Source organism: Epinephelus moara, chromosome 7 (assembly GCF_006386435.1).
Source record: "Epinephelus moara isolate mb chromosome 7, YSFRI_EMoa_1.0, whole genome shotgun sequence".
In the NCBI taxonomy this organism is placed as follows: domain Eukaryota; kingdom Metazoa; phylum Chordata; class Actinopteri; order Perciformes; family Serranidae; genus Epinephelus; species Epinephelus moara.
In genome coordinates, this window is record NC_065512.1 from 18,400,581 (window position 1) to 18,425,603 (window position 25,023).

Sequence of the window (25,023 nt, forward strand, 5' to 3'; positions counted from 1 at the left end):
AAAGTACAACCAAGTCCTTATAGATACATCTGGTAAAACTGTTATGTGTTCAGCAACGCCCGTTGCGTACAGAACACTCTCTGTAAACACGGCTCTTCTTCTTCTCTCAATGTATTGGCGGATCGCAAACAACTTCCAGGTGCATACCACCACCTACTGTACAAGAGGGTGCAATGTGTCCGAAATCATTCACTACTCCCTACTGTACATGTCATTTAGCCTGTTTCTTAAATCCTACTCGTAAACACGGCTCCTTCTTCTTCTTCTGTGGTTTAATGGCTGCGGGCCGCTGCGGGTGTGCAGACTTACTTTCGCCTCCGGGTGCCGCATTCTGGTTTGCTGACTTCCACTGTGTCCGACCCGACCGAGGCTATGCTAAATAGCCATATAGAGAAAGGCTTTTTTGTCGCTATTGGTAAAAAGTTCCGCACAGCTGCTTTAAAATGGGAGGGGGGGGGGGGGGGCTGTGTATGCCATTACATGATACAAAGATATCCAAAATCTAAGACGATACATAGTCTCATATCTAAATAAGGATACAATATCTTCATATTGCCCAGCCCTGGTAAGTACAAAAGTAAGTAGTTTATGTGGTCCTTTGCAGAGGCAGGTTTTATGTAGGAATATGATTATTAGAGTGAGTTAGGCTATTCTATATTTTGCCAACAGGTAGGTAGATCAGTGGTAGGTTTAAAGGCTTGTAACATCAGAAATGTGGATAGATGAGATATATAAATGATATTAGATAAAATGTTTGTGGCAATTGAGATCTCAAATTCAAATTGAATACTATGTAATGACTTTTAAAGCCTAATATTTATAAAACTGAATTTAAGTAATTTTGGACTTTTTAAAAAGGCATACTTTGCAGGATGGTTGGTTATTGTTTGCAAAAGCCAACCTCAGCTCTTGTTTGGTGTTTCACCTCACTATGTTTATGTTCTTTTCGGTCCTATGTCTCTTAAATGTCTGCTGGTTATGGCCCAGCAGCTGGTTGCCACCTTTTTATAAGCCCCAGCTCCACCTGAGCACTGTGGGTGTACACGGCTATAAATATCCCAAACACAGAAATACAGTCAGAGTGCAGAGTCAGATAAATACACTGCCACACAGTTCTAGTGGGTCATAGGAGGTCACTGAGAGGGATAACTTCTGTATGAGTCTATACATTGTTATTTAGGATAATCCTGCATAGTATATCTTTAAGGACCTGCAGACACCTTGCTGAAATGTATCAGGTGCTTTGAGAATTGTTCTACTAAAATACAAAATGAATGGACAGGGTGCCCACTAGCTCACCTGGTAGAGCAGGCGCCCCATGTACAAAGGCTGTGTCCTTCCTCTTTCAACCCTTAGCCCCCTTGCTGCATGTCATTCCCACCCATCTCCCCTTCCACACCACAATTGTCCTATCAAATAAAGGCAAAAAGGCCCCTAAAATATCTTAAAAAAAAAGAATAAAAACAGAATGAAATGTGGTCACATTTTACACCAGGACTCCTGCGACAGACTGTAAGTCTTATAATAACTGGACCCTTCAATAAATCATAAGGAAGTAAACAACATAACAATGAGTTCTGTAAAAAAAAAAAATCATGTGAAAATGCTAGACTGGCCCATCAGAGCCCAGTTTTACACAATGTGACTACAATAAAAACCGATCACTACAGAAACAATTGATCTGAAGTTCTCTTAATAACGCACACAAACCCAAGACCAGCAGACACAGATTATATGAAGGAAGTATGACGTGTCAGCCACTGATCCAGGGACATTAATCATGTGTCTGAGCTCACATGATAAGTGCTGACATATATAAATGAGTCTGCGCTGCCTGGCAGCCACGCAGGCTGCGAGGGGTTAACAAGTTGACTTCTGACCTCCCGACACGCTCCCTGCCACAATATGATGAATTCACCTCTGATGTCCCCGAGATGGAAATCTGCTTATACTACACAGCCCATGGTTCATAATGGCAGTTGTTACACACAGTGACTGCCAGAGAATCAATAACAACTAGCAGATATGTGCTGAAAGCTTTCCCCGGGGCAGGAGCACTGTCACAGAGCGGTGGAAATCATCCAGAGCGAGTTCCCATGAGATTCTGTTTTTCTTTAGATCTGTTAAGAGATATATTATTTAACTGTCCTTTTAAAATTTGCATGTGTTGGTTCAACATAATGCCAAAGCTTTCTCTTATTAATTATTAGCACACTCATATTGAGCATTCTACTATTTAGATTTTCTGGGCTCTATTAAAAAAATGTAACCCAGTGTCAAGGAGCTCTCAAACTTGATTATCAAATAGCTGTAACAAACGTACCAGAAGCAATTGAGCAATGGCCTTATTATTCTCTACTGACTGCACACAACATCTGCTCGGCTGCAATCCACCATGCTGCAGTGTTGTGATGTGTTGCAAACAACAGAGGCTGCCGGAAAAACTGTAATAATCATCTTTTTCTAAATCACCATGAAGCGTTTTTGTCCGCACTTCCTGTTATTGCGCATTGAGAATCTAAAGCTGAGGACAATTCTTCACCACGACATAAAAGATCTGCTCAAGAAATAGAGGATTTTGTTACAACTGGTTAACAAACATGCACATGAACATATTGAAATAAAAATCTTGCATCCATGTGAAGGTTTGTACAGATCACAGACCGCAGGAATGCGCAACAACTGCTTAACAAACCACTGTCATGTTTAGAGGAGGGAGGGAGGGCGACATTATCAACAGAAAACTCCCCCGAAATTCAACTGGTGTGAAGTGGAGTTCAGTGCAGCTGGGGGGCTCGCCGTTAATCGTTTGACTTCAAAGCACTCGGAGTTCAGACGTTTTAAATTCATCATTTACAAGCACGGAAAGTGGGTCACTTCTACAACTGTAACCCCACTGGGTTTTTGAACTGTAAGATGAGAAATAGCATTTTGGAACAGAACCTGTCTCCCAGGGATCAAATGATTGCATTGCTACATCTTCCCTGTGCACGTTTAGAGACTAAAGCGAGTATCTTGCAGAGAAGTACGATATGAAGGAGAAGAAAAGAAACAATTTAAAAAAAAAAAAAGAAAATCAGATGAAGTGCATCGGTGGTAAACAGTTTAAGGCAGCAGACTCATTTTTATGTTCTTCCAGAGTCCGTATTTTCAACACCGTGAACTTTCTCTCAAGGAGACAGTGAAGCGGAATTAGGGCAAGTCTGCAATTAACTCCAATCACTCACCGCATCTTTTCAGTTCAGAGTTTCATAAGGAACGAAATTAGGAAGACATAATTGAGGCACTAGCAAAAGTAAAATTTGATAAGTATGTTGTGGTTTGTGGCTTCAAATAGAAAGCCAGATAATGTGTAACACATGGAGATCAAGAGTCTCTGCTGAAGCATCCTGATGCATGTGTATGAGCCAAGTCCAACTATTCCAGACTATGTTAAAATAAATATGAAAGCTGGATTTGGTTTTGTTTGTCACCGCTGCACATTACACTAACACTGCAGTATTTTTGCAGAATCACTCATGTTTTCATATGTTACGAAGCAGTCCACTGTGCCTCTGAGCAGCCCGTTAAACCTGCCAGGGTCTCAGTGACCAACATTAACCAGAGCTGGAGCTCGGAATAGGTTTAGGAATGCATTTGGAAATGGGTTTGGGAATGAGACAGTTTAGAAATGGCTTACTCCCTCTCCTGCTGTTTGGAGGCAGGAGATAAGAGAATTAGCATTACTGCCAATCCGGACACAGAGCGACAATGCACCCAGACTTCTCATCAACCCCCCCCTTTCCCCACAAGACAAGCCGGGTAACATCTCTGTCAGCAAAAAAAACCTCTCTGCTTCTCAATGAAGGAACTGGAGACAGGAAATCAAGGGCAGAGAAGCAGAGGACGAAGGGAGGGGAAGCAGAGACAGAGATGGAGGAGTAGGACACAATAGATTAGAACATATTTAGCAGCACTATTCCTTCCTGTGCCAATCAAAGATAAAGCTGCCAGTCAAGCTCCTCTGGCGAGACCACTGTTCCACTTCTCATTAAAATGTAAACCCGTTGCATTTGGAGGGAAAGATCTCCCATTTACAGCTCTGATAAGGCAGCAGCTTGAGAACAGAACAGAATGACTGGGCACTGGCAGAGTCTGTGGTGGGGGAGATGGATGTCAAAATGAATGAATAGTGGAAAAAGGATATTGCATCTCTATCGAAAATACAGTTGGACTGAAGCTATTTTTAACCTTCGACAGGAGGGGCATCAGGCCTGCCTGCTGACTACACCAGAAAGAGGAACTCAAGTGCTTATCTTACTCTGAAGAGAAAAAAATACTTCATGCAAATGTGCATCATTTTGCAAATTAATATATTTCAAGTCTCACATCTTACTTGGCCTGCCTCTTCATAACCACATAGTGTCACAATCACACAAGCTTGCACGAGGGCACACTCGCACGCAAGCAGACGTATACGCAGTCAAATAAATAAGCACTTCGTGTCAAAGTACACTGAAGCTGTGAAAGCTTTGGTGTTGCTAGAGTGAGCTGGAAAAAATGAACTTTTCACAGTGTTGAATGAGTTTTTGTTGAATTTCTTAGAAATTTTCTGTGTCTCTCATTCTTTACCCCCTGCTCTCTTCCAACAGGGCTGAGTTCTGTGTAAATATGACCTCATTTACTAGAGACTAGCTCTGTCTTGGTGGTGAAAGGGAGACATTTAGTTACTGCCTCCCAGGGAGCAGTATTAAATCTCTCCCTCTCTCTCTCTCTCTCTCTCTCTCTCTTTCTCTCTCTCATGGTATTGCCTATCATGAAAGCATACTCGCTGCATAAATTGCATTTGGCGTATCTATATCACACCCTGCTCTACAAACTAGAAAGCCTGCATGAATCTTGGTGTATTTGCATGCATTTAATTTCTCTCGAAGCAAACATACACATGAACCAACAGTCACGCAGTCACTACAGGCTGACATATCCACTCTGCCTGGCAGCTCTTCAAACACATCCATTCCTCCCAGGATCGTCTCTTTCCTGCCCCGCAGACTGAAAGTCAGCAATCGCTCAGGAACTAATCAGCAGAACCCGGCTGTACTGGATTCTATGGAGCTCCAGACTGCAGTTAACCCTCACTGGGTCTAATCAACACCAGCAGAACACACCCGGCCCACTGAGTGACTGGGCTGAGGATATGCATGCCCTCCCCTGCAGCTGGCCCTGCTCTCGTTATGGACCTAATCAGTACAACCGCAGCTCTTGTCAAGACAGACCCGACAAGAGCTGGAAATATCCTCCACAGAGCGCGCTCTCTCTTTGATTTCATGCTAATGCCCAAATTATAAATATTCCCATTTTCGGTGATTCAGCTGGGTGTGTGAGAGAATGGAAAGACGTGTTTCAGACCCTCTGTAATCCAAAACCCCTCATCAATGAGGGACGCTCCACTTGGACAGAAAAATCTGGATGACTAATGTGAATACAGCCAGTGGTACAAAGCTGATTCGAAACATGGAGTTAGTATGCCGACCCATTCCAAAACACTAATCTAATTTGTAGTCGACACGCTTGGAATTGCAAGGATCAACAAGAAAATGACTAAATTACAAAATGTCCATGCATGTGTGTGTGTGTTTGTGTGTGTATATTTGCATGTGTGTTTCTTACCAGCAACAGCAGCAGCACCACATCCGCATGGTCACACACACATGCTACATGCAGGGCCGTCCACAGGTCTTCGTCCTGCAGGTTGACATTCAGGCCTCGCTCAATCAGAAGTTCTGCCGCGAACACGTTGTCATGGCGAGCGCACTGCAGAATGCAAGCACAGGAGATTTCCTTATAATCAGTTTGCAGAACAGTACATGTCCTGAAGCATTGCTTACTACTAACAGTACACATGAGTGGTTCAGCTCATAATAAGTCATGTATGTGAAAAAATGTAATGTGCAGCAATTCTAACATTACATTCTTGTATTCCCACACGTTAGCCAGAATTAGCAAAATGCTAATGATAAAGGCATGGAGAATGATTATATATTGACTCCAACATGTCATCCTTCCTGATATTCCTCAGCCATTCGTAGTACAATGTGCACACCCTGCCAGTGCTTTTTCTTTATTTTGTTGTGACACACACACACACACCCACACACACACACAGGGGCTACTTTTCAAATTAAACAATCATCATCTGTACTCAGTCAAAAAGCTTTTTCTTACTGAATAATGAAAAGTAAGATTTAGGTAAAGGATGGAATAGGGAATGTAGCAGTTTTGGTTGGGTTGAAAGGTCTTCACACGTCCAAAATGATACACTCAAACCCGGGAAATTCTTTTTGAGATCTGATATTAGATTCATACACCCAACCTGTTTTTGCCCAAGATGTTACAGACCCGACCCTGTCGATGCCCAAGAGCCGGGTCTTAGGTCTCTCTCAGGTCTATTTTATGGACTGGACATTCATGCATTCATTTTCTGTATCGCTTATCCTGTTGGGGGTCATGGGGGGCTGGAGCCTATCCCAGCTGTCATTGGGCGAGAGGTCGCCAGACTATCACAGGGCTGACACATAGAGACAGACAACCATTCACACTCACGTTCACACCCACGGTCAATTTAGAGTCACCAATCACCTTGCATGTCTTTGGACTGTGGGAGGAAGCTAATGTACCCGGAGAAAACCCACACTGACACGGGGAGAACATGCAAATTCCACACAGAAAGGTTCGAACCAGGGACCCTCTTACTGTGAGGCAACAATGGTAACCACTGCACCACCGTGCCGCCTGTTGTTGTGATGTGAGCTGCTGCAATGCCTTAATTTCCCTGGCTCAGGGACACATAAGGTACCTGAGTTTACCGTATCCTCCTCTGATCCCCCGCTACACACACAGCATATCTAAGTTTTTCTCATGATTGGTGTTAATCATGGCTGCACTTGGGTAATACACATACTATAATGATAAATAGACCTGGAATTAGAGGTAAAAGAGTAGGACCCCACCCCGACCCAACTGACTAAATAGGTAAAATTCATGGGTCAAGGTCTCTGGTCCTCAGGTCTGGGTAGAGCCGTGAAAACCTGTAGCTGCAGGGGATGAATGTAAGTCAGAATAATGTCCTTCATAACTGTAAAAAAAAGCTGCATGAATGAGTGTGTGTGTCTCTTACCAGGTGTAACAAGGATCCCCCAGAGGAAGTTGGAGTGTTGGGGTCTGCTCCCTCCTTCAGGAGACGCAACACTGCAACACAACACACATTCATATGTTAACATCTACTGTGAGTGAAGACAGACAGGGCGCTTAGGGCATGTAGTGAAGACACATTAACACACACACACACAGACAGCACAGAGACTGATCTGTGCCACTCACAGACACAACCAATATTTGTCAAGTGTCCTCTGACTGTCCTTGACACGTCAGCGTGGATCAGTGTCAAGGCTGTGTGTGTGTGTCTGGTGGCTCCTCGTTCCAGCAGCAGGTCAGAGAGCCTCTGGGTTACACACACTCACATCACACACTGTAAGCTCCAGTGAGCCGCACAACACACTCACACACTGACACAGATCTACGGAAGAAAACACAAACCACTACAAACAAGTTCACGCAGTCAGCCATAAACAAACGAGCAGAGAGTCGAAGGCTAAGCAAGGTCGCAGCGATTTTACTATACCACTGATATATTATTTATTCGACATGCGCAAAAAGTGAATGAGGACGCTCAGCAGGAAACAGAGAGAGAGATAGTGTGTGTGTGTGTGTGTGTGTGTGTGTGTTAACTGGGGTGTGTGACGGATAAGGAGAGCAGGATGGACAAACAAGCGAGGGGAGCGAGGGGAGAGGGAGGTGGAGCGCTGTGGTTTGGACATATGTGACTTCACTGATACTGACAGCACTGGATGGATACTGACTAAACCCTGGAAGACCTTCTACCAGCAAAACAGCCACCACTGTCACGCAACCCCACCACACACACACACACACACACACACACACACACACATACACTGATGTCTTTAAGCAAAGCAAATGGCTCTGAGAACAGTTACCATGGTAATCACGGTGGTGATAATTCCAGCCAATTAACACTGTTGATGACCCCCATGAGGTCATTTCACTTAAAGGGTCATTATGTAGACAGACATGCTTAAATAAACTCATCCAACCCACACACACACACACACTGGTTAAGAATCCTGTGCTCATCTGAACACACAACCACTACTGATAAATATCTATATAAGAAGACCATTTTAATTTTAAGTGGTGCCATACTGTTTACTCCACACAGGGGATAAATATAACAGCAGTGCACATAATAGTATGCAATACAACTAAAACACAATATGGCCGATAAAACTGCATATGCAGTATTTAAATCTCCTTTGACTCAGTCTCAAAGGTAATTGATCGTGTATCTCTCTATCTGTGACTCGCTAACCTTCATTAACAAGCTACAGCTTTTACACTGATGTCTCCCCCACAGATCAAATTCCAAACTCTCCGCTTCTGTCAGATCCTACAAATGTTTAATCATGACTGCAAGCATGAGCATGAAATGGTTTCTAAGTTACATCTGCAGCAGGTAAAACTAATGAAGTCTTACATAAAAACTCTGCAAGAAATACGATGTAATACTGGTCTTAGAAAGTTGGTTAAACATGATCATACACTTCAACAGCACCGCAAACTACAGCCTCTAGAACATGTATGTAGCCTATAGCTAGATGAAGTTATGTGTTTTAATCATAACAATAAATGTATTCATCATGTAAATGCATATAAATGGAGTGACGTCTGCGAGTTAGTTCAGGCAGTCCGCTCGAGCTGCATTGATTCATACACACACATGTCATACGTCACTCTCCATTTGTCTTCTACGAAACACACCCTCCCAATGTGGCGGTCTATTTAAGCTGCAAAATCTTCCCAGCTCTCCCTCTGCCATGTGTATGCCGCCGCTGCCCTGCATCAGTACTGCTGCTTGCTTGTTCAGCCACACCTCCACCTCAGCATCCATCTACAGGCTCCGGCTTTACGTCTGGAACCTCCCGTCTACAACAGGCTTTTGTCGCGTCCTTGTTAAGGACTTGGCTCAGATTGCGGAGTTACTCTCTTATCCTGAAGCCCCCTTAAGGAATCTGATCCCGTTTGATTCTGCAGTGGGAACCTCTTGCGACCGCATGACTTTGCTGACGTTGACTCCTGCAGGATTCGAATCCTTCCACATTGATCTGTGCGGAGTGATGAGGCCATGGTCTAGATGCCAAAATTTAACTATGTTCTGCTGATTAAATAAACATTTAAAACATTAGTTGTCTGACTGAACTAGTATTGCCAGTGACATAAGTTGGTAAGTAAACAGTTGTATGCTATCCCATTTAAGGGTCAACCCCTATGTCCTTGGGCTGATGTCATCTGTTCCCTTTGTTAAGTGTGGCCTATTAAAAGCTTTTATTTTTAGAGTTGAAACAATTAATTAGTTGATCGAAAGAATATTAATCAGCGCATTTTAATAATCAATTATTTCTTAATTAGGAGGACAAAATTCCAAATATTTGTTGGTTTAACGTTTTCAAATGTGAGGGCATGTTTTTTTTCATAGGATAGTCCAGAGGTCGGCAACCTTCAATATCAAAAGAGCCATTTTTGGCAAAAAAAATTTAAAAAAAAAAATCTATCTGGACCCACAATATATATTTGTGGCTTATAATGGTGGCAACACAGCCTATCTAATCTAAATTAGCCTATAAACATTCCTAATTGGTCTAAATGAGCATTCATTAATATGTTTTACAACAAAGCAGCTACACTGCAGTGGGCTATTTGTGATTATTTGGTGTTTAAACTTCACAGTGTTAGTGGTGAATCAATAGCTAGCCTCACTAGGGAGACACATTTGTACAATTGGAAAGTGCAAGAATCACTTAATGGCTACTAGAATGATAAATGAAAATTAAAATGTTAAAAAATAACATTGATTTCCATATAATTTTTTGTCAAAGCCACAGGGAGCCACTGGAGAAGAGCCGCATGTGGCTCCTGAGCCAAAGGTTGCCGACTCCTGAGATAGTCAATTTATACCCTTTTTCCATTGTCACTCTTGGCCATGCCGCACCAATTTGTGTTTCCAATGTCAGTTTAGACGCGCCATGGCAACACCGAGCCGCACCAGAGATGGACTTTCTGAGAAGTAGGTCCAAAAGCTGGAACACCCGCCCTCAAGCAGGTGGCGGTGACGAAGCCCTACTGTTTTTGTCTGAACAACAGTTTTAAAAACAGCCAAATTCTGACAAGTACTTAATATACAAAGATTTGATTAAGGCAAAGTATTAAATTATAGGCCGTAACCAGCAAATGCCTGGCATGTTTATTTAAGAAATGACTTACACGTTCATCAATTATTAATACTGTCATTAGTTAATTCTCTGTCTGTTGACTAATCAGTAAATTGACTAATCATCTGAGAAGTGCTTGTGCACATAACAAACAGGCCAAGCTCACACTGTGCACAGACATTTCCCCACTCTTCTAACGGCATTCAGTGCTTAATGGCCTTTAAATGGTTGATGAGAAACAAACTGGCCAACCCTTCAGTCAATCAGCACAGTTACCTCCCGCCTCCACAACATACTGTCGGGGCTCAAACTGTAAACCACCAATTAAGGTTCATCTAGCACTGAAGTCGTTACCAGGGAATAGACAATGCTCTTGCTTTCCTGTCCATCAAACAGTATATCACTGGGCTGCTCATTAATGTGAATGTGGACCAGCCATTTTTAAGCATGCGGGGTGTCACATGATTTGCTTCTTAACAAAAATGAACAGTTTGGTGAGTGTCAGTGGTCAGGAGAGTGTCATATGTTAGAGCCAGTTTTTGTTAGTCTTTGATAGAAGAACTTACCACAGTTTTATGGCACATTATTGAATGTGTCTAAACAGAGGTCAGGAGTCAAGAGCTACATATTGACCCTCAGGCAATTAAAGAAAAAAAGCTAAGCGTTTGTCTAGCGATATGGCCATTGGTAATCAATAGTGCTGTTGTACCATTGGCGGATTTGTCGAAATCAACTACTGTTCTAGTTTGTTTGTGGAGCCCAGGTATCCATTTTGTCTGTTTGCTTTGCTTAGCTTAGTGTAACTTAAAGAATAGGCTCCCTTTTTCATGTCTGTTTTAAAATAATATTCAGGAATTCATATGAACACTGGAACAGGTTTTGCTTGATTTACCGTAAAACTTCAATTAGTAGTCCAGGGATTTTAAAAAGCAGCATTCTGTGGGACTGAAAAATTAAGCCAACGCAGGAGTGCCAAAAAAGTCCAATGGCCACTTGAGGCTGGCTCTAAAAGCAAGTCAATCCCCATAGACACCCATGTTAAAATACTCAACTGTACAGCACAAATAAACATGTTTACAGCCTAGTACAAAAAAAAAAAATAGTTTGGGTCTGTACAGCCAATTTCAAACTTCGTGACAACTGTAGGGGGTGTGTGAATTTTTATGCAACTCACTCATTCAAATTTTCGTAAGGTTTAAAATTATGCATAATAAAATGCAGTGCTGCTTAAAGTAACAGGCTTTCTGCGAGGCCTCACTACAGTCCGAGTCAGATCCACCCCTTGCCAGTTCACAGCAACCCCTCTCTTCCAAATTTGGTCACCTTGGGTCACTTTTGGCTCCAAAAATCCACGACAGCTATGGCCAAAATGCCGAATTCAAAGCTTCAAAATGGGAGTTAACAAACCAGTGGCTATGCTCATTATTTTTTTTATACTCCATGGATTTTGACCACACAGAGGGAGAGCCATATGTCAAGTCAATACAAGGACAGATACAAACAACTTTCTTGCTTTGAAGCTCTAATGCTGCTGGAAATGGCAACTAGTCAGATTGGCTTAAGGTGAAGTCCAGCTGTGTTGATAAATACCAATGACTGCATATTAAGATAGACAGCATGACAGCTTCCCAAAACATCTAGGTGGCTGCAGTATACTGTAGGTCATAAACCCCATCCCCTCCAAATTAGCAGTGGTTTCTGTCATTTTGGGTAGTTATTATCATGCTGATGTACGTTTTTCTGAATGGTTTGATTGTAATTAAAAGATATTTGATGCAATACAAAAGGGGTTTGACGGCATATTGGTGTGCTTTCAATCAATGGCGCTGCCCAGATTGGGTCAGAGGAATGTTTGGGCCAGAACTCAATACATCGGCTCCACTTCCCAACTGCTAATGTGCAAACTCTGACTCCAAACGATGAGGATGGCAGCCGCCCTATCTGGGATATCAGGCTTCATTTTTGTACAGTGGGAAGAAGAGGAGACATGTCGTCCATCCTTATGTACAGTCTGTGATAAATACTGTAAAGCAAGGACAGCCTGCTGTGGCTTTTCTACAGTTATATTGTAAAGTTTCATATTATTTAGAGATAAACGAGAAGAGTACCATTAAGATACATGAGGAAAATGATCTAATTAAGAGCAACATTAGAGTGCTGTTGCTTCTGTTGTAATGTAGCTGAAAGGCAGAAGGAACATTGGTCATCACGGAGATGTGTATCTTTAGAACAGCTATATGCTTGTCCCACAGCAACAGCAGTAATTTTCTCTCAATGTTAAGTCTTTATATGTCAGTTGGTATTTGATTATATGCTGATCTCAAGCACTGATCTTGGGAGAGTGTTTGTACGTGTGTGTGCGTGTGTGGTGTGTGTGTGTTACTCCTCTATCAGGAGGCTGCTGATAGGGGAATGGAGAGTGGGCGTGAGGCAAAGTCGGCTGTCATTTTGTGGAAAATTGCAAAACAGCTGTTCGAGACATATGTGGAGTTTCCATGGCAACCAGATAGGACCTGGTAGCAAAGTGGAAAGAGGGAGAGGGGAAGAGAGGACAAGAGAGAGAGAGAAACCTAAATAAGGTATAGATTGATGGAACGACATGCGGCAGGAACTACAATTCAGCCAAACTGCAGCTCAAAGTTAATTAGTACTTTTCAGATCTCGGATGACTCACCTGCTCACCTCGAAATCGTTACCGTCATTCAGACTGACAGATATTCTGTCCTTAACCTGTCTTTGTGTTACGCAACACCTGAATACAGCTCTCTTTGTTCAGAATATTGCAAAGTAAGTACACTTGACACGTAGAAAGAGCACTTCTCGCCTGAAAACATTTAGATATACTTTTTGCCTGCAGCAAGAAATAATATCACAAACCTCCACAGCAGGCCATGTAAGTGATAAGAATATAACTCGCTGTTGAACTTGAACTTGTTGAAGTAGATATGATGTATGTGCAGCTGAATGAGCATGCTCTGTAGACACAGTACAAGATTAAATGTACTTTTCTTCAGCCGCTTTTTTTGATTCTTTGTCTCTTCTTTATCTTACTGGACCGTGATGTTCCATGAATTTAATAAAATCCCTGTAATGTATCCTCCATAATGTGCCACTTAACAGCAGTATTGCCAATTTTCTTCATCTAGCGAGCAGACATATTCTCCCCATGTACATCATCATTCCTTGGCAGTCCCGTATGAGATTCTGTTCAAATCCCTCACCCTTATAAATGCTCCTGTCTCTTTGGTCCTTATCACACAGTCATGGTCACGAGAGGCACCGTCTCACCTCGCTGCCCCATGTTTCTGAAATGAGCTTTGACATTCTTCCATGATTTCTTTCCAGATGAAAAAAAAAAAATACTTGTACAGTCTTCCAATAATTCTTAACTCTAAATGCAGATTATCGTGTGATGGGTTCTGTAAGATGGAATAGGCGTCTTCTGCCCACTTGTGCAGAAATTAGATGATTTCATGGATTTCAGGTGTTAAAGTCTCTGCAACAAAGCCATACATTTACAGCAAACACACCAGGGTGTTAATGCATTTTCACGAGATAACATTTGCCAAAGTACTGATCTGAAAAACCCTTGAAGAAATGCTAACTAAAAACATTGTACAAATAGCTTCAGTGATTAGGGAAATCATTATAAAACAGTATTATGGCTGCAACTAATGATTACTGTCATTATAAAATAATCATTTCATCAATAAAATGTCAGAAAACAGTGGAACATGCCCTGTTAGATTTCTAAGAGCCCAAGGAGACGTCTTAATGTTATGTTTTATGCGACCAACAGTCCAAAAATCCAACGCTATTCAGACTATTGTCATGTATGACAAAGAAAACCATTAATATCTCACATTTAAGGTCTTATTTATGCTTGTCAGAGTGGGACACGTGTGGAGCCTTCTGTTCACTCTGCTTTCAATTCATCTGTATTCATGGGGGTTTTCTTAAGCCCCTTTTACACTGCCAGATTTTCCGTGAATGTTGGGCCGATTTGCCAGCAAGCTGCGAGTGTTCAGATACACAGAGCTGGATTGGCGAGTTGATCTGAGGTGCCCAATTTTCCGCCTCATAGGGTAGACGTATTGACCAAGGCAGCCTTCCGCAACGGGAGAGGCTGTTGAAGACTTGTGGGAGGAACTGTTGACAATGCCGTACGTGCGAGCCACTGGCAGTGGATAAACAGGAAACAGCTGATAGCAGGAATTAGCGAGCAGCTAGTAGCAAGAGGGAAACACAAACGTGACAGACACCGTAAAGATGAGCAACTGGGGAGACAAAGAATTGCGTGCCCTCCTTGCCCTCCTTGCCCTCGCAAACGAAGAGGCCATTAACCGTCAGATGATGGGGACGGTGAAGAACAGGCCGATCTACGAGAGAATCGCAGAAGGACTGACTAGCCACGGCTTCCCTCCCACGTCACTGTTTACGTCACGCTGAGCCACACGTTTTGTCACTTGCTCACGCCCCCCATTGCCCCAAAAAAGGCGCATTCTGTATAAACAAAAGTAGGTAGGCGGCAATCTGCCGCACTCCCCGATTTTGTTTTTATACTGCCAATGCTGAAAGAAGACTGATTGGGCTTTCCTGCAAATTTGCACAATTCCTATCTAAAAAGGGCTTTAGAGTTTATGGATACGGACAAAATGAAGCAGTACCACCGAAGATCTAGTGAAAATAGTTCTCCATCCACATGTCGCAATATATTTAATGCCGTCACAGTCTCACGCCATCTACAAGCATGATGTGATCTTGCCAAGTGGGACATGGTCCTGGATCAACATCCTACATCCTGTTCATGGACCAACTTTGTAATCAACCAATCATGGCCCTCTTGCATCATCAGTGTGCTGCTCCTGTGCTTCTTTCAAAATTCCTTTGTGCTTCTTCGGAGCTAAGCTAGCTTTCCAAATTGAGGTTAATACAATTAAACAAAATCCTCAGTAACGCTGAACAAAAGCCTTATAAGTTAAAGCAGGGTTAGCAAGTTAGCTTGCTAACTGGGCTGGCCATGCTAACAAGTGAGCTTGCAGACAGACAAGAATACTGCCGAATTAGCTTGTCCTGTCCTACTTGGCAAAATCACGCCGCGCCAATCTACAACACTGCCCCTGTTCAAAGACACACTACCACGACTCCCTCTACAGTCGCCTCATTTGTTGTTGTATGAGATTTTTGACTCTGCCCTCTAGTGCCATCTATTGGATGTATTTATACCACATAAAATATGCATAAAGTATGAGGGAAGTGAAGTTTACAACATTTGCAACGGACGTAAATGTCTATACAGGGAGTATAATGAGTCTTAAGAAGCATGAAACCAGCAAATGTTTGGCCTTTTTGCTTTACAAATGACTGACACTATTAATTAATATTCTTTTAATTGACTAAACAATGAATAAACTAATCCTTGCAGCTCTAAACAGTATAACTGTACAATAATAACATTATTTTGAGCTCCAACAATGAAACCACTTGGCAGCACTGCATTGTAGTACACTGCATATTGTGCATTGTATTGTTGTACTGTAGCTGTACTGTTCTTTTCAGGCCAGCAATCATTGTATAACCTTTTGAGTATCTTAATACTGAAATGACACTCTTCCTCCGGCCTACAGACTGAGAAGGAAAATGCTGTTGCCTGTTTGTGAGCAGCAGTAGAGAGAAACACTCCAGGGATTGCAAATAAGTGAATGTGTTTTAATCCATTTTCTCTGCTGGCCATATTTAGGAAATAAGTGTCATTACACTCTTCTCTTCCCTCTTGGTTTTAATGTTAATTGAAATACTCAAACGTAGAAGGAACACATCGAAATTGAATTTAGCTTCAAACTGGGCAGGGTAGACCTCTGTGAAAAAATGAGTTCACAAAGTGCTTTTATTTTTCATGCTCTCCTACATCTTTTGCTCCCTCTAATATAAAAGATGCCCTGATGAGTCACCGAGTGAACCAAAGGTTTAATATTAGAGGCTGAGATAAACACCACTGCCAGTGAAAAGTTTCAATATGCTGCCAGATGACGCAGTTGACATTAAAGAGATCCCACAGTATCAGGCAGAGTCTTAAGGTTTTAAATTGGATTCCAGTGAAAGATATCATGACATCTTTCTCTCCCTCCTCTGTGGGCCTAGGCCCCGTTATGTCAAAAACATGACAGGTGTTTGACGTGCCTTTAATCCCAGCATGCTCTATTGCAGAGAGATATCAATGTATTCTTCTGACATCCATATTCACCTATTTCTCCATCTCTCCTGGAGGAAGGGAACTCTGGTTTGCGTTTTCTCATCTGGGGGGATTTTAAATATATAAATATATATATCTAAAACTTAAAGTGGCTTGCGGTAATGGTGTGACATGTTTTCTCTGCTGAACAGGACACCTGGGTGTTGGATCGATGTGAGGTGGTGATGGCAAGCTGACTGATAAATAAAAGACTGGCAAAATGTCTGTTTCCCATCACAGAGAAAAAATCACCACCACTCTGAGTGGTTCACTGATTTTTAACTTCAGCTGAGGTGCCATCCAGCACATCCATTACAATTTCCACTTCAACAGAGAATATGATTTCCTTTGAAAGACACACAACTTAAGAAAATATAGAGAAGGACACAGTTTAGCATATGCCTTAATCTCCATGAAACTATCTTCACACTTGATTGCAAATAATGAAATTTGATCTTTATATGATCTATGATCATTTAAATATGGATCTTGGTTGAAGACTGACAACTAATGCTATGTTCAGAGCACACGATAGCAGCCCAATTTTAGCCAACCTTGCTGTTATAGGGTGTCAGCTCAAAGAAGGGACTGACAGTGGGTGTTGGTTGTGTCAGTTGATCATTTCACCTGTGTAGTGTGTCATAGTAGACACCTGACAGCGTCCTGGCAGAAAGAATAGCATGAGCATGAGTTTGACCAACAGGATCTAAGAGCCCACTTCACTGACGTCCTAGTACTGCATATCACTAACTCGTCTTCTGCTCCGGAGAAACTGTGCTTCACTGTCTTGCAGGTTACTTCAATTCGCAGCTTCGCCTGGATCGTGGGTCGATGTCACGCTGCTGTTGGGGTCCTGCCTGATGCCGACTACTACTGCTGTTATTATTGTCATACTTCTACTATTACTATACACATATGATTATTATTGTCATACATGTACAGTCATATATTAATATATACTTATATATGCTACTAAAATACTATTATTATAATATCATTACTACTATTGTCATTACTGTCTGCCCTGCATCTCTCTATCTCTGTCCCGTTAAAGGGTTTTTTGGGGGAAGTTTTTCCTTATCCGATGTGAGGGTCAAAGGACGCAGGAATGTCGTATGCTATAAAGCCCTCTGAGGGAAATTGCGATTTGTGATTTTGGGCTTCATAAATAAAACTGAATTGAATTCAACGATAGCGAAGCAAAACAAGAACGAAGTGAAAGATAAAGATGTTGCTGGTGCTGCAGGTGGAACTGTGAGACAAACGAAGGGCCAGTTGTTTTTCTTTTTTTATTGTTATATTAGCCCTTCCTTAGCGCATCATACACACCACCATTGTTTGTTAACATTCTTGTTCCTGGAGGTCAGTTCCTAGCACCTCCTTCCTGATGACATCAAGCATGTTGTAAAAGACTACAAGCTTTGACTGGGCATGTGGTCCGTCACGTCTCTCAGCAAAGTCATGGCAAGATTTTATGACTCTATATTCACTTAAACTAACATAGTGACCATCGCAATGGACAAAAACATGTGTAGTCTGATGGTAAATGGAGCGCTTTTCTCGTCTTCTGACCACTCAAAGTGCTTTTACACTACTGAGCCATATTCACACACACACACATTCATACACTGGTGGCCGAGGCTACCAAACAAGGTGCCACCTGCTATTCAGTAACCACTCACACACTTACACAGCCATTGGGAGCAATTTGGGGTTCAGTATCTTGCCCAGGATACTTTGACATGCGGACTGGAGGAGCCAGGGTTTGAACCCCCCCCCCCCCCCCCCCCCCCATCTTCCGATTGGTGGAGGACCTGCTCTATCTCCGAGCCACTTACATAACAAGAACTATGAGCACCAGTGCCACCTTGTCGCTGAATTCCCCCGAGTTAAGAGGTATTTAGGGGCTGGATCCGATGGGACAAAGGCTTGTTTAAACTTCCAGAAAATTGGCTCCTCTGTTTGTTAAGAAGCTTTGCTGCACTGATCTGGAGGCGGGGACTACATCAAAACAAATGGCAGAACATTGTGTAACCCTAGACACTGTGTTGTTATTTTAGCAATGTTATGATTCAGGTTTACAAATTGTGTCCAAAGCAGTGCTCCACAACACCACTCAAGACCGAAAGCTATTACCTATAAACTATTACCTCTGCCTGTTTCACTTCCCCACTATGGAGGACTGATTGGAGTCTGTGAGTCCCTGTGCTGTGCCTGCAGGATGGATCCATACACTCGGATCGATAATGGTAGGTCTAACTGATGCTCGAGAGCTGAATCGCAGGTGGGGCTTGATAAAGAAAGGAATGCAAACACATACACAAATACAAAGCAATAAATCATAACACTGAAACTAAACAAGTGCAGCAATTTCAGATGATATAACAGCTGTGTTTATCCAAGTGTGATAAATGCATCAGGAGGAATCAGGACGCAAATTCAAGCTGGCTGCATCACTGGATGAGGGTTTGATGTTTTGCTCAAGAACACACATGTGCTGTTGGTGTCTAACCTGTAAAGTCATTACATAATGGGTTTCCAAACCATACATGCAGCCTCACAGGTACTTCCCAGATGTAGTGCTATAACAGTCTGCTTTATGTCTTACATTCACCTGAACTGCTGCTCACCTTCTTTAACCTTTTAAAAATAATTGACATCAGTGTCTAACACTGTGTGTTTCCAGGAATCGTCATCTCAGTAAAAACCACAGATGTCAAAATGTCATATTTAATATCATTATTCCACTGAAAAGGGAAGACATTATAAAAATAGACTGCAGGTTCCATAGCTACAGGGCAACAGCTGCTGCCGTTCCACTTGTGTCTTGCTTTGATGAAGTTAAGAGATTGGTTTGGGAAAAGCAATTTCACCAAATGTCAAAATGCAACTGAGCCAGATGTTTGCAGATAGGAATGGAGAATGGAGATGAGGTATAGAATGCTCCTATCTAAATATAGAGCTGTGTGCTGTTGGTACGTTTTTCACCTTAACCCCACAATATAGTCCCTAACTAGATGCTTCCTTTCGGCTGCCTTTCATTTTCTTTGGCTCTCCAATTTTTCATTTTCCCACTGTGTTCACCCGTTCCTTTGTTCTCCGGCCCGCTTCCCTTTATCTCATTCTCCTTCATTTTATTTCCTGTACAATGCGATAGATAAGAAAAAAAATCCTTGTGTGACTGTATGTGTGTGATATCTCAGATTACCTTGCTGCCTTGTCAGCAGACTGAGTTTCTGCACTATCTGAGAATCTAATTCTCAAGCCAGCTCACTGAAAACAGGCTTTAATTAGACAGGACATAACAAGGGTTCACTAAATCTCTCTCACTCCATTTCCTTCTCAGTCGCTCTGTTTCTTTGTTTTCTTTTCTCTGGGTCTAATTTGGATAATCTCTCTCTTTCTCTCTTGCGCGCTCACAAGTTCTTAAAAACAATAATGAGTCACCAAAACGTTTTTCCATCAATGTTTGCATTAATTATCACCATATGGGGGACACGAACCTGAAAATTGAAAGCTAATCAAGTCGAGGCGTGAACAGTTCATTCGAGATAACAGCAATGTTAAAGATATTGTCTATCAGCTAACTGACGCTCATTTCTATTGGCCTCTTATGATGCTTCGACACACTCCATCTGACTCATTTCACACTCCAAATCTCATCTCGTGGATCGCTTAAATGGTAATACTGAGAGCATAAAATAATCAAGAAAGCATCATATTTTTCTGGTAGTCATATCTGACACAGATATGATGAAACTACTTGCATCATAAAGACAAAATCAGCACTCACACTTTTAATATTTCAGTCGATGTCGGCTTTCCAGGCAAGAGACTGAGGTATCTTGGCATTGTCAATGAGTCAAATGTAAATCCCTCATTCCTTTACCCCTAACCATCACATTAACCCCTGGGCTCTCACTGCAACAAGTGTGTTTACACAATCCCTCCTCTCATAAAATACTTCAGTAGTAAGGGGGAAAGATTCAGAAATGTTCTCACATTACTCTGGGGAAAGTCCAAGCCTGAGGCAAATCCTATCACTCTGTACAAAAAGAGGAAGAGCGCTAACTTAAGCAGCAACAGTGAGGAAATACTGTTATTACTCAGCTCACCAGGACCAGCGAGGAACGCTCAATGACTATTGTCAAGATGCAGCAAGTGCTGATCAAGTGTTACAAAGTGTTACCTCAAAGTGTTTAGGACGGATCCACAAGGTCTCATGCAGGGAAAGACACTGTAATACAGACAGAGGAACCACACAGGCCAAGCAGTCACATGACTCCAGGAGTCTGACAGAAGTGAATCTGTCACCCATGCAGGGACTGCTGTCAGGGGGCCTTTCCATAGCAATGCAAGCGTAAGCCTGGTACCAGTTCAGTGCCATGGCGGCGCCTGGTCGCTAGGTAGGCATTAAACGGAGGGGTAGCAGATCTGATTCATTCCAGGCCAAGAAACCCTGGTTTCTGTCTGGCTGTTGCAATGCCACACCAGCTGCTCCCACAGACCCCAGCTGAACCTCATTGGCAGCCAGAGAGCAGAGATTAACACAGTGACCTGCAAAGACTGCTGGTAGGACTGACACAGATACGCCCGGACAGCTGGGTAAATGACTGGCAAATGACTGGCACGGCCAAAAAGAAAGGTTGGACATGAAAAATCAATGCCCTTTAGAGCAAAGTGTGAGGACCGAGTTCATCAACTATCTGATCTCACAAACACAGCCTGAGTACTTGTGTGTCCAGAGTCATAGCAAAGGATCAGCAAATCACCGTTTTCATTTTGTTTTCAATGCTCCAATGCATCCATGTTGATTGTTATTTTCAATGTCATCTGCATTTATAGAAAACAAAACTATTCAAGCGTACTCAGTATTAGCAAGCTCGCATTTGTTTGAGATAAACGACTGAATGGTTGAAACAATGCCCAGTATGTATTGTCCCTGGGCTAATATTTTAACATGATTATGTTTGTTTTGATGCATTCCTGTGTGTTTGTGTTACAAATGTGAAAGCACACATGAAACCGTGGACCGACCAAAAAGCTGTGTCATATGCTCTCGTTTGTTTTGGCATTTGTTTATCTTTGAAGAGCATTTCAAATCCCCTTGTCACAGACACAGAACAGTGCAGACTCTGTTATCTAAGGTCCAACAAAAAGTGACTGCCTCTGCTACAGCATTTTGTCCTTGAGAGCAGTTTGTATCAGGATAAAAGCTTTGCTCCGTTCTCCTCAGTCAAGTGGACAGCTTCCAGCAGAACAAATTATGTGACCTGCAGTCAGAAGCACTGTTTTGGCCCATTTGGTTGTGTGTGTGTGTGTGTGTGTGTGTGTGTGTGTGTGTGTGTGTGTCTGTCAGGCTACACCAACACCAATACATTCTGGTTTTAAAACATAAAACTACTACTCCGGCATTCTGGGACCTCAAAAACAGACCTCTGAAAACGCTGCTGACCCCATTTTTTATTGAAAACTCTGGAGTTGCGTTTTAGTGTGGCTGGCTGGAAAGAAAGATTTTTGTAAACACTAACGCACACACCCAGATTCACTTCCTGATTTGGTCTTACCAGTCACCAAGTGTCAAGCCAAAACATTATAGCTAAGCTTACAAATCTTTTCTGATTTCAGACATTTTCAGATATGTAAGTGCAGACGGAGATTGTTCCTGAAACGGTGCTAAAAACTTGTGTGTATGGAGATCGTTTTCATCTAAAACAAAAATGTAGACAGTGCGTGAGACAAGTGAGCCAGCACTGCAAATCTAGTAGCCAGATCACATCCTAAAAACTGTGTACACATCCACACACTACTACCTTTTTCACTAAACCATAAACAGACACACATCCTCATACGTGCACCAACCTTCTTTGTCGTCATGGCGAATGATAGCATCCTGTATGACATCAGCCAAGCCGAAGCGGACGCGATGCTTCTTGCGGTGTGCGGGCGGGGCTCGAACCTTGACTCCACCTTGCTGGCGCTGAAGGCTCTTTTCCCTCTCGTAGTACGCCCTTATTTGGTCACAGCGCATCCTCCTGACCAGCCGCTGGCGCTGGCCAATGGGGAGAGACTCCAGCAGACACTGGTCTATCTCCATGTTCTGACGAAAGACATTACATAGCTGGAAACAACCTGGTGAGGAAAAGAGGCAGAGCAAGATGGTGATAATGATGTTTAGTGTCAGGAAATTTATGCAGTTTACTATAATACTGAGTTAATGCGACAGTATCAAACTGAGGAGGAAGGCTAGGCTTTCAGCTTCATCTCCACCATCTCCAAACGTGTTATTGTTTTCGTGTTCATGCATGTATGCTTTGCATGTCTCTGTGTGGACACTCATTTAGCATATTTGTTGTAAAGGATATTTGCTGTGTGTGTGGAGCCGTGGGGTTGGGAGAAACATCGCAGCATTTCGTGTCCCATCTCTCCTGTCCCAGTGATCCTCCTGACTCCGCATAATCTCTCTGCCTCTCAGTGGAACTTAGCCAAACAGATCTCATCCCAGGCAGCTGCTAAACCTATTATGGTTTGCTTGGATGATTAGGATGTATAGTGCTTGTGCAGTAGGTGGGCTCAGAGTGAGATCCACTAAGTGCGCTCAGGTAAAAATCAAGAGACACGCATACAAAAAAACCCACATTACATAAGGTAGGTTTTGAGGAAACGTATGTGCGTCAATCTGGCATTGGTAGCATTGATAATTTGACAAATTCAGGTCACAGCCACCACCAGAGGACAAGTAAAATATGAGAGGGAGGATGTCTTCGCAGAAATAGGGGCAGTTTTTCTTTCTGACTCACCAGCTTATCCCTCTTCGGCCCCAGATGTCTCTATATCTCATTCCTCCTTTTATCAAACTTTGTTGCTCTCTTCTCTTTTGGGCCCATTTTGTTTTAAGTATCCCCCCTCTGGAGCATATTTGTCTTTCCACTGATCTCCAGTGTCTATGTCTCTACTCCACATCTCTCTTTCTATTAGGGTGACGGAGCGCACATCTGCCTACTAAAATATTTGGCTTCGCAAGGGCACAGAGGGTTGCTAGAAAAACTCCAGCTGCTGAAACAAGTGCACTACCTAGGATATGAGATCTCACAAATGGACAACTGGCAAAGATAGATTTCAAGCAGTGTTGTTAAGCCTTAAACAAGTGATAAAAAAAGAGTTGTTCTTTTTTGGGTGCACAGACTACTGCAGGAAGTGGGCCTGCGAATATGCTGAAGTGGCACATGCGACAATACTGACTGTACATGACTCAGTGACTTGGACTCTTGATGCTACGGACTCTTTTGTGAAGCTGAAGGACACTTACAGTGAGCTTCTGCCCTTATCTGTCTGTCTGAGACATAAAGTGCTTGTCAGCTGAGCAGCATTTGACTTTTCAGCATAGAATGAAAACCCTTTTGCTGAAAATGTCACTATATCAACAAGGCAGTACATGAGATAGATAATCTGTGGAAAAAATCGTGTTCTTCCTTTTCCTAGTGCTTCTAATGCCATTTGTAATAATCCAGCACATGAGCACAAATGCCCCTTTTCGACAGTCATGGGCTGGCTTTGCTTGGTTTGGTTTGGTTTGGTTTGGTTTGGTTTGGGCCGTCAGCACAACAGGGATTTGCACCTCCATTACAACAGGGCTACCTACTTGAAGGTGTGTCTTTAACTGATGATGGCTTGTCTTGAGTGATGATGTTTAAAAACAGAGTGCTGATCCACGGCTAAAGTCCCCTGTAATTATAGCTGCATGTGTTTTTCCACAGCAGGGCAGGTAAAAGAAGTTTACCTGTTGGAGGTGAGCTGTTTGCAGAGGTGCAGTAAGAGCCTGTTGTCTGCAGCTCTTCATCAACATCTCACTTTCCTCCCTGCCGTATAATCAGACTAGTCTTAACTGAAGAAAAGCTGCTTACAAAACTCCGCTATTTCAGTAATAACACATTTCATTTCCATTTCCATTTCCAGCAGCGACTTCACACAACTTCTTATACGGCTGATAGCAAACATGAAACAGTAAAATAAAGCAGATATCTAAAGTACAAACAGGTCGCAGGAGAGAAACTAAACTCCAAACCACAGAGATTCAGTTAGAAGCTATGAAAGTACTGAGAGACTTTTAAAAACGGCTGTCTCTCTGGTCTCCTGCAGACAGAGGTGAGTCGAGTCTTGCAACACAGACGCTTGTTTAGAGGGGAGAAGCGGTGTCGTTGGGGGTTGGCTGCGGTCGGTGAGACATCATCGCTAACTGCTCGAGGGCAGGTGGCCCTGCTTTTGGACCTACTACAGAGAAGGTCCATCTCCGGCGCGGCTTGGGATGGCATGGCCATGGCTTATTTCTTGCCTCAGATGTTGTCAGAAACAATAGTGTATGGTTTAGCTGTAAAATAAGAAGTCTGTGACCTGACCGCATAGTTAAAAAGGGTCTAGCGAAAACCAAGCACTGCCAACTGGATCGGTCACAAACTTTCTCATTTT

At 42.6% G+C, this 25,023-nt stretch overlaps 1 protein-coding gene across 3 annotated transcripts in view; it reads right to left on the reverse strand.

Annotated features, from left to right (window-relative positions):
• myo16 (myosin XVI) overlaps window positions 1-25,023 on the reverse strand; it is a 148,636-nt gene that overhangs the window by 91,160 nt on the left and 32,453 nt on the right. For all 3 annotated transcript variants that reach the window (XM_050048003.1, XM_050048004.1, XM_050048002.1), the window contains 3 exons: window positions 22,420-22,689; window positions 7,157-7,227; window positions 5,650-5,793 (listed from right to left, as the gene is read on the reverse strand). In XM_050048003.1, coding sequence (XP_049903960.1) covers window positions 5,650-5,793; window positions 7,157-7,227; window positions 22,420-22,654 — 450 coding nt within the window. In that variant the 5' untranslated portion in view covers window positions 22,655-22,689. The remainder of the gene's footprint in view (window positions 1-5,649; window positions 5,794-7,156; window positions 7,228-22,419; window positions 22,690-25,023) is intronic.